The 9,883-nt window shown below is 51.4% G+C and overlaps 1 protein-coding gene across 1 annotated transcript; it reads left to right on the top strand.

The window, feature by feature from the left end:
• The first annotated feature begins 962 nt into the window (after nt 1-962).
• On the top strand, nt 963-8,157 carry TAT (tyrosine aminotransferase). Its single transcript, XM_009894050.1, has 12 exons — nt 963-1,197; nt 1,333-1,441; nt 2,044-2,047; nt 2,123-2,182; nt 2,566-2,724; nt 2,903-3,041; nt 3,529-3,581; nt 3,957-4,109; nt 5,026-5,154; nt 5,585-5,668; nt 7,130-7,228; nt 8,014-8,157. Exons 1-12 carry the CDS (start codon nt 963-965, stop codon nt 8,155-8,157), a joined length of 1,368 nt encoding a protein of 455 aa, XP_009892352.1.
• The last annotated feature ends 1,726 nt before the right edge of the window (nt 8,158-9,883 follow it).

The raw sequence follows: 9,883 nt of genomic DNA on the forward strand, positions 1-9,883 counted from the left end.
TCAGCAAGAATGGGCTTAGTGGCTCAGGTCTCTGCCTTTCCTGTGCCTTGTCCCTAACCTTCTGCAGGTGGAAAGCCTTGAGCCAGCAGCAGTTCGTAAGTAAAGCTTTTGCTTGCTGGGTCTGGCTTGTACTCTGGGTATACATGCTGGGGTCACTTTTGTGTGCATTTTAGGGCCTAGAAGACAGCTGTTCCTCTGCTGTGCCTTGCTGGTTACCCAGCCTCGGGCAGGACTACAGGCCCTTTGCTTCAGGCAGTGCCACCTCCCTGATTGCCCTCTTGGCCGTACAGGTTTTGCTTCCTTTTCTAAGCACTGCCTTTTGATCTAGGGTCTCTGGGCTGGGCTGTTTTTCCCTGTTGCTCTGCTGACAGAGGCAAGTGTCCGTAACTTATACCCTGCCACCTCCCAGTGCACCCCGTAACGTTGGACCAGAACTACCTTTTGGCATCTGAGATTTGATTTAAACAGCGCTGCATTTCTGTCTGCAGACTGGAGGGACATTCTGGATGTGAACACGCACAGTGGGCTGATCCTTGTGGTTGCAGCTTGAGGTGTGCAAGTTGATAGCTAGGGGGGAGTTGAGGGTGACCTGGCCCTTCTGTCAGGGGAACGCTGAATCTGCAGTCAAGCAGTGACTACAACATAGTGCTAACTCTTGGCTGCTGGCTTTAGTGGGACCTGCTCCTCCTCAGCACAGCAAGTCCCTGCCAGGCAGTGGCGCAGCTAGCACAGAGAGGTGCCTTTATCTTTCTCACTGTGTTGTGCTCTCACTTACATCTGGGGTTTCACTCCATCCCGGCCCTGAATACAGCCTTGCTGCTGCTGACTGAGTGGTCCATAGGCAGTAGGTAGGGTCTACAGCTTTCAGAGAGTCATAGGCTGTCCCCCTAAATTGGCAGATCCCTTTTGTGGCATATGTTAATTAAGCCCAGATAATCAACTTCACACTGACAGCTCTCAGGATGGACTCGTACCTGATCCAAGTGAATGGCCACGGAGATCATGCCCCTATGCTGGATGTTCATCTCAAGACCAACGGGAACAGCATATCGCCGGGGAAGGTGAAGGGCCGGAAGCCAAGATGGGCTGTCAGGGCTTCTGAAATGTCAAAGAAGACCTTCAATCCTGTCCGAGCCATCGTAGACAGCATGAAGGTGGAGCCTAACCCAAAGAAAGCTATGATCTCCTTGTCCTTAGGTGAGCATAGTGTTGTGGTTGAAGCCTCTGGGCAATGGGGTCGACTGTGTGGCTGGCAGATTGCAGAGCTCTGAAGCACAAAGCTCTGTGCCTGTCACAGATCAGTAAGAACTTTCCTATTTTTTCTTTGAAAAGGAGACCCAACGGTCTTTGGAAACCTTCCCACAAATGATGAGGTCACACGGGCTGTGAAGGAGGTTTTGGACTCAGGACGTTACAACGGTTATGCTCCATCTGTTGGTAAGTTGAGAAAGCTCTTCCTGTGAGAGCAGGATGAAAGCGTGTGCCCGCTCCTACAGCACAGCAGGTATATGTAGCCAGTGGATATCTTTGCAGTAGCGTCCTGCAGCTGCCCTCACCAATAGTCCCATGAGAACACAAGCATGTGTATCCCCCAGATGTCCCGGAGTGCCCTTCCCTGCATGATCTGTTTGAGGCCCAGAGCCTCCTGCAGCAGCTGTGTTTGCTCCCCCAGCCATCAGAGCAGGGAGGGTTTCAGGCACCCAGAAGGGCTCAGGACTGTGTCTCCCTGCCGTGGGTTGCAGGCAAGTTCCTTTCTGGTCTGCCTTGGCCAGGAGTCCCCCTGGGCTCCCTGACCTCACAGACAACATGAGCCCTGTTTGCAGTTAGTGCAAAAAGCATGCACAGAGCATAGATCACACTTGCCTCACAGCACACTCCGCGTGGTGACAGGGTGGCTGCCCCTGTGCTGTCACTGAACAGTGAAAGCCATGTTCAGTGCTCTTGGCCTTCCTGGCCCAGCCTCGGGGCTGCATGGTGCTTGGCCTGAGGCAGGACAGTCTGCCACCTTGGGACGGTGCCCCCTGGCTGGGTGGCAGCTGTGAGCCTTGTACTGGCAAGAAAAAGGAAATGATCTGTAAAAACCTCCCTTCCATGTTTGGCTTCTCTTCCCCTGGGCTACCAGTCCTGCCGGGAAGCCGTGGCCGCATACTACAACTGCCCAGAGGCACCACTGGAGGCCCAGGTACTGGTGCCCATCTGGGGTGCTCCCATGGTAGTGCAGGCAGGGCACTGCTGCCCATGCCTTGACCACATGGCATGGGGACCTTGCCCCAGCTTGCTCCCTGCCCTGCCCAGCTGTGGGACTGAAGGCTAGCCCATGGCCTTGTCCCACAGCCCCCTACTGCTGCTCTCATGCCCTGTCCTGAGCATTTCTCCTCCACTCTCTTTGAGAGGAGGCTGAGCTCTCCAGCTGTTGGAGGTTTCCTGCTTTCAGTCAGGCTCTTGACTTGTCTTTTTGGCTGAGAAGCTCTCACCTGGCAGAGCCTGGGCATTATGTCACTCCCATGTGGCCGGGGCACTTCAGAGTGGCTGTGCTTCCCACTGACTGCTGTGTGCTCTTTGCAGGATGTCATCTTAACGAGTGGCTGCAGCCAGGCCATAGAGCTTGCCTTGGCAGTGCTGGCCAACCCAGGCCAGAACATCCTGGTGCCACGGCCCGGCTTCTCCCTCTACAAGACTCTGGCATTGTCTATGGGGATTGAAGTCAAACTCTACAATCTCTTGGTAAGTGGTGGGAGGACTAGAAGGGGCAGCCCTGACATTCCTGCCTCTCAGAAATACCCTGGCCCTGCCTGGGAAGTGGGTGAAGATTACCTGAGCTATCCTGGGCACTGTCACACCTCACCCTGTGTGGCAAGTCCAGTTCCTCAGCTGTTACTTCCCCTTCTCTTCACTTCACTAGCCAGAGAAGGGCTGGGAAATTGATTTGGAGCACTTGGAGTCTCTGGTGGATGAGAAGACAGCTTGCCTCATTGTGAACAACCCGTCCAACCCCTGCGGCTCTGTGTTCAGCAAGAGCCACCTCCAGAAGATCCTGGCAGGTGAGCCAGTCTAGTGTCTGCCCACATTGCCCACTGCAGCACCATGGGCCAGGGCTTTGCTTCTCTCCTCGTGCCTCAGGAAGCAGGGCTTGCTCAGTGTGAAGGTGTTGCCTTACCTGGGCAAGAACATGCTGAGCGTGTGTCTTGCTCTTCCTCAAATGCTCTGTGTGGCTTGGACCGCTCATTTGTCCACTCTGGCTCTGCAGAGGGAGAATGTTCATAGGGAGCCCTATGCTTTCTGAGCCCTGGCCTGTCAGGGGGAGGGCTGTGCTGCCTGCTCCCACAGGTGAGAGCAGAATTAGGCTCAGCCAGGGCAGGGATCCCCAGTGCTTGGGCTCTCCAAATGAACAGTCTGTAGGAGGAAGATAGGGACCCTCTGCCCTGCGATGGAGCTTCCCTCAGAGCCCTGCCAAGCCCTGCAACAAAGGGCCAGTCTGCTCCCATGGAGGATGCAGAGTGGCCGGGCTGATTTCCCTCTCTCCCACAGTGGCATCAAGACAGTGTGTGCCCATCCTTGCTGACGAGATCTATGGAGACATGGTGAGTGTCAGTTGCAGTCCTTTGCATCCCCATGCTGCCTGTCCTTTCTGATACACTGGCCTGTTGGCCATGGCAGCCAGGTGTCCAGAGGTGAACAACAGCTCCACTCCCCTCTACTGTGGTTGGGTCCATGCCTGGAGCTCCAGTCCTCTGGTATGCAGTCCTGGGGGTACCTTTCATGTACAGCTCCTTTCCTTTTCCCAAATGGCTCACTTTGATGGGAGTGAACTTACCATGTTCATACCCTGAAGCTGGGAGCTTTCACCATCAACTTCCTGTCACTTCCCTGCCTCCCTTCTTGTTGTGCCTCGTGCACAGCCCCACAGGTCTCACAATAAGAGGTGGGCACAGCCCTAACACAGCCTCCTGTCACAGGTGTTTGCTGACTGCAAGTATGAACCCATCGCAACCCTCAGCACCAACGTGCCAATCTTGTCCTGTGGTGGCTTGGCAAAGCGGTGGCTAGTCCCTGGCTGGCGGATGGGCTGGATCCTAATTCATGACAGGAGAGACATCTTTGGTAATGAGGTGAGAACTGCTGAGTGTCGCTGTCACGGCAACAGACCTGCAGCGGCTTCAGTATGTGGATCACCAGGGCTTTGACTGATACAGGCATGTACTGCTCATTTGCTCTCACATGGGAGTCACCCAATTGCTTACATGATTTTCTGCACCTCTAGGCTTTTCATGTCCCTTCCTTACTCCGTCTGCTTCCATACTTGGCCTTCTACCCCCATATACACTGTAACACACTTGTCTCTGCTGCTCCTTCCCATAGGCCTTGTCCTTTTTGTGTGCTTCTAATTCTTTCTCTTCTCAGATAGCTCCAGTGTGCACTGAAGGTATTGCATGGCTTATCCAGCATATGGAGCCCATGTGTGGTCTCTATATGCTTTTATATGGTTTCTCTTAAAAGTAAGTACAAAGCACCTTGCAGTGCTGCCAGTGCTTTATCTGGCCATTTGTTCAGCTGTGTTACAAGAACAACCATCTACTGCAGTGACCTTTCCACCTAGAAGGCATTCTGCAGAGGAAGAGGGAGAAGAGAGGACCAACTGAGTGAGCAGAAGAGCTAATGTTGGTTGTCCCTACCTGACTTTGAAAGTGTGGATTGTGGGCCTAAACCTAAGGGAAATGCAAAGTGGTATTTGGGACAGCTCTGGCTTTATTTGTATTAGCTATATTCCAGCATCGGTTGAGTCAGATCAGGAAGCTCCAAAGGTTGTCTCTGTTGACATGACAATCTGCAACTGAGGAACAGAGAATGACACTGTACATAGTCTACAGATACCTGGCATATAGTCAAGAGAATGTTCTTTAGTACTCTCCATGCTCACTTAGAAGGCGGGAGGACAGCTATAGAAATACAGAGTAGGCCTTGGAGCTGTCCCTTTCCTTCAGGGAAGCACAGTCTGAGCCACAAATATCACCATGTTTTTTTCAGATCAGGGATGGCCTTCTAAGACTGAGTCAAAGGATCCTAGGACCCTGTACAATTGTCCAAGGAGCACTGGAACGTATCTTGCACCGAACACCTCCTGAGTTCTACCACAACACCCTCAGCATCCTCAAGGTAAACAGGCTGTAACAGGTCAGCACAGTTTGTTCATGGATTGTTTGGAGGGAGACCTATCTCTCTAGCTCATCATCCCTGCTTCAAGGTGCAGTTCTGTCTGTGTCTAGAAGAGTCCAACAAATCCAATTCCAGCAGGAGACATAGTGACTGGGGCAAAAATATTTGCTGTGATAAGTTTCAGGCAGCCCAGACCCGCAGCTGGAGCTGGTGACCCAGGGGATGGGATGTTTGGCACTGACTTGCTGAGCTCAGCTCAGTCATACCTGCTGTCCTCAAGGCCATGATCACCCATGCTGTTTGCATTTGTTGTCCCTTTATTTGCAGAGGGCAAACCTGTTTATAGTTTTTGTCCAGAGCTTGGCTACCGTTTGCTGAGCTGCTTCGTGGAATTTCTCCTGTTTTGAAATTTCTCCTTTCTGCTTTTCAGTCCAATGCTGACCTTTGTTATGCTGCCTTATCAGCTATCCCTGGCCTCCAGCCTGTCCGTCCCGCTGGAGCCATGTACCTCATGGTAAGCGAGAAGTGACATGCCATTTCCAGATCATCAACACTCACACTTGGTCTCCTTGCCAGTGCTTGTCAATGGTTTCAGGTTGGTGGTTGGCACCAGGTCTCCATTACCATGCACTTTCACATTGCCCTGTGTGGTAGATGCATCCCTTGGTCATTTTAGAAGGCCAGGATATTTTGTGCACTTCTCACGTAGCAGAGGCTTGTACATTTCACCCACTTGCTCCTGCACAGAACTCAGTGACTTGAACTTTAGGAGACAGTGTTGTTTTACCTGGCTGTGAAGCCTGCTGGTAATGGGAAGCCCATACACCACAAGCCAGATTATCTCCTGTTGAAGATGTAGCCTCCTTCCTACTAGCATGTCTGTTTTATGCCTGTGCTGTTGCCTATTTTCCTGCCTTTTTCCATACCTGTTATTTTTGGAACTTTTTATGATGTGGTGAAATTTCCTTTTTCATCTCAACAAAGCGCAATTGAGACATTTAAGTCTATCAACACATTTTTAATTTATTTGTGTGTGTCTCAGTGTCTCCAGTTTCTCATCAGCTTCTAAAAATGTGGACCCGGAACTGGAGAATACTACAGTATCAGTCTCACTCATTTTCTACAGATAAGCCTTTATCAGTTGACCCTGTTTCCAACCTTACCCAGCGTTACACAGGTCATTCTGCTTATGTTTTTTGTGTAGAGGCACAGCTTTAAGATGCTTTCACACCTATTGTATTTCTGCAGTATCTGAACATTTATTTCAAATTAAAACATCTGGTGAAATTTTTCTTCCACTAGCTCTTTCAGTACTTCTCCATGCAAATTATCTCTCACCTGGTTTGTTTAAGAATATTTTCACAAGATGTTTAAAATAATCTTTGGCTATAAACAAATGGCCAGGATATTGCTGTCCTTATGTGATAAAGGGACAGCCTCCTTCTTTCCAAATACAGAACAGAAATACTTATTGAACATTTCAGCATTTCCATGTCATTTTACCAATTGTATCATCCTGCAAGGATTTATTTTGTTCATGATATTCTAGAACTTGCATCTTTTTTTTTTTAAACAAAAACATTAGTTTGTCTTTTTCTTACTGTATGGATTTCTTGCATGACAGAATTATTAACGCATATTGACTAGCATTCTCTCCCAAGTTCTTTTTCAGTATCTTATTTATTCCTTTTCACTTCTGATTGATTACTGTATGTTTGCCATCAGATTCTTCACTAAAGTTTTCCTTGTCTGAAATTCCAGCTTTAGGCAGTTAGTGAATACTTCTTAAAGAAGCCCTAATTTTCATTTATATGTTTCTGTTCATGTCTTACACTCCAGTCAGCCCAAATCATGAGCAAAAATTGAGGGGAGACAGCTGCACTTGGCTGGGAAATTTTTGGGCCATGTGGGTAAGCACAGACACTGCAGATAGTTTTGGTGCCCTTAGTTGCCATGTTATATTCCTCTGCTGCAGGTTGAGATTGAGATGGAGCATTTCCCTGAGTTTGAAAATGATGTGGAGTTCACAGAGCGACTCATCTCGGAGCAGTCTGTGTTCTGCTTGCCAGCCACGGTGAGCCTAACACTGAGAGCCCCAGGGAGCTGTGGGGCCAAAGCTTGGGGAGAGAAACAAGAGGGGTTTGCAGCTCTGAGCTCTGGGGACAGGTTGGAAGCTGTGTGTGCAGTGTCCATTTTGTGTAATGGTGTGTACGTGCTGGCTATGAGCTCCAAGTGCAGTGTGGAGGGATGGGGACTGGCAGTCTCGGGCTCACTAACAGCCCTCATTCAGGCTGCCAACGATCTTCCCAGCTCCAGGCTTGCTCTGTATTTCTCAGGTTGGCAGAGCTGTATCCCTAAACCCTATGTACCCCCACACCTCCTTGCTGAAGCCGCTCCCTCAGAGGCCTGGGACTGCTACCGCCTATGTTCCCTCCTTCACCCTGTTTCCAGTCCCCCACTCCCGTAGGCACTGGGACAGACTACAGGCTGAGAACATCTGTGCCCTGTGCCCACCTCCTTCCAGCTCCACCTCCAGCACTGATACGGACAGGGCCTTGGATACTCTCCAGCCCTCTCCTTCCCTAGCTCCTTCCAGCCCATTCCCTAGGTCCTGCATAGTCCATGCAGAGTCCTTTGGCCTGTCACCCTCACAGCATCATGCCTACACAAATGGAGATGGGACATTTGCTTGGAACCGAAAAAACAGTCTAAGGGAGCAAGAGCCCAGCCCTGCTGTCCTCCAGTCTGTCCCACACTGATCATTTTCACTCACTGACAGTGCACATGGCCCCAGGGCAGAGCTCTGAAACTACACCCCTACCCCAGATAATCTGACAGCTTCATCCTTTCTCATTTCAGTGCTTTGAATACCCAAACTTCTTCCGCGTGGTGATCACCGTGCCTGAGGAGATGATCTTGGAGGCCTGCAGCCGCATTCAGGAGTTCTGTGAGATGCACTACCAGGGTGCTGAGGGGGCCCAGGATCTGGAGTGTGACAAGTAGCCACAGCTGGCCTCCTGCCTCTGCCAGGCTAGACCTTGTGTGAGGCAGCAGCCAGGCAGGCAAGGCTGCTTCCAGCCAGCCCCACATCCCCCTGCCTGCAAGCAGCCGCTGTCTTCCTGCTGCTTCACTCTTTGTGCTCCACAGACCCCTCAGCACTATGGGAAGAAGCAGCCACTTCCCTCTCCTCCTCCACTGCAGCTTGCACACCCTCTGGCATCCCGTGCCTGTGGTCTCCATATACTCTGCATTTGCACCCTGTGTTGGTCTGTGCTGCCCGCAGAGCAGCTTCAGGCAGGGGCACGTAGCTGCTCCTGTGCCAGGCCCCATGTTGCCAGTAGCTCCTGTGCTGGCTGCGCTTCCCTTTGGGGACAGGAGAAGGCCACGGTCTTGGAGGACAAGAGAAAACTACCCACCTATCCCTTACCTGTGTTACCTTAGGAGGCCAGAGCTCTTTATACCGAGCCCTTTGTGTGACAAAGGGAGTAAGTTATTGTGACTTTTTTTTATTAATAAACATTCTGACATGCCAGTCTTGCACTGTGCTCCTGTTGCGCCAGCTCTGGCTTGGCCACTGTGTGGGTCACCCTCGCTCCACCCATGGTGCTGCGGTGCCCCAGACCTGCTCTGCCTTGCAGCTGGCAGTTCAGGGCCTGCCCTGTCACCAGCAGGGACATGGTGAGAGCACCTCAGACCCTCCAAGGCACCCACCAGACCCTGAGGGTGGGATGGGCTCTGCAAGCCTGGCACAGACCAGAGCCGGCCACTCCTGCCCCGCTGATGCCGGAGGCTCGTTGTGGCAGCTTGACCCTTTCCCCACAGAACAGCCCTGTCTGTGCCCGCTCGTTGGCCCTCACAGCCCCTTCCTGCCCCCAACAGAGCGGCGGGTTATGGGGCCCACTGGTGTGGCAAGGCACTGCCCCCTGGCGCGGAGCCAGCCATGCCAGGTGCTGGTGCCTAAGTGTTCAAGGCCAGGGCAACATGCTACGTGGGATGTTTGTGACACACCAGCAGTGCCAGAGTTAATGATTGCTGAATACAACAGCTCCGTAGAGTAATAAGGAACAGGCGGCCTGGTGTCTGTTCAGTCCATGGAAACAGGAGTGCCTGTGCAGTCAACAGGAAGTAACGGCCATCGGATTGCCTCTTCTAGTGAGCTGCTTCGGGAGCAGTCCCTGAAACTGGCAGAGGCACGACTTGCAGAGTGCCTTATGTCATCACCTACAGCTCTGTTCACCTGTCCTCCTGCGGAATCGGGACCCACAGGTCAACCCTGCCTCCCCAATGACAGGAAAAGTGAGCTAACTCTAGGATACACACTGCAAGACCTCTTGACACATTCTGTAGATGTGTCTCATTGCCTGTGCAGGACAAAGTTTGGGTACTAGTACTCCATTAGAGCGGAGGTATCTATGAGAAAGGTAGCAGTGTATGAAAAGGTCACCAACACATTAGCTGAGTGTCCCTGCTACATCCCTTCCCTTCAAAGAAAGTAATTCCAGAACAAAAAGAAAGACATAAAAGTTGGGGCTGTGGGAGAATGGTAGATGGCTTTAGAGATTTCACGCCATTAGACCTCCAAATAGAATCAAATAACCTGAGCTGCTTGAGACCACCTGAGCTTTTAGAGAAAGCTGCTCTTTTCAGACTGCTCTCCCTTCATGGACCCCTTTCCTTTCAGAGATGCCCAAGAGGTGTCTGTTAACATGCAAATATTCTGCAATGATTA

The sequence above is a fragment of the Charadrius vociferus genome, unplaced genomic scaffold (genome assembly GCF_000708025.1).
Source record: "Charadrius vociferus isolate BGI_N301 unplaced genomic scaffold, ASM70802v2 scaffold341, whole genome shotgun sequence".
Classification (NCBI taxonomy): domain Eukaryota; kingdom Metazoa; phylum Chordata; class Aves; order Charadriiformes; family Charadriidae; genus Charadrius; species Charadrius vociferus.

Excerpts from the sequence above, each read along its gene's own strand:
- TAT (XM_009894050.1), top strand. The coding sequence starts at position 963 with ATGGACTCGTACCTGATCCAAGTGAATGGCCACGGAGATCATGCCCCT. Across the intron at positions 5,669-7,129 it reads CTGGAGCCATGTACCTCATG|GTTGAGATTGAGATGGAGCA; the intron begins GTAAGCGAGAAG and ends CCTCTGCTGCAG. Across the intron at positions 7,229-8,013 it reads TGTTCTGCTTGCCAGCCACG|TGCTTTGAATACCCAAACTT; the intron begins GTGAGCCTAACA and ends TTCTCATTTCAG.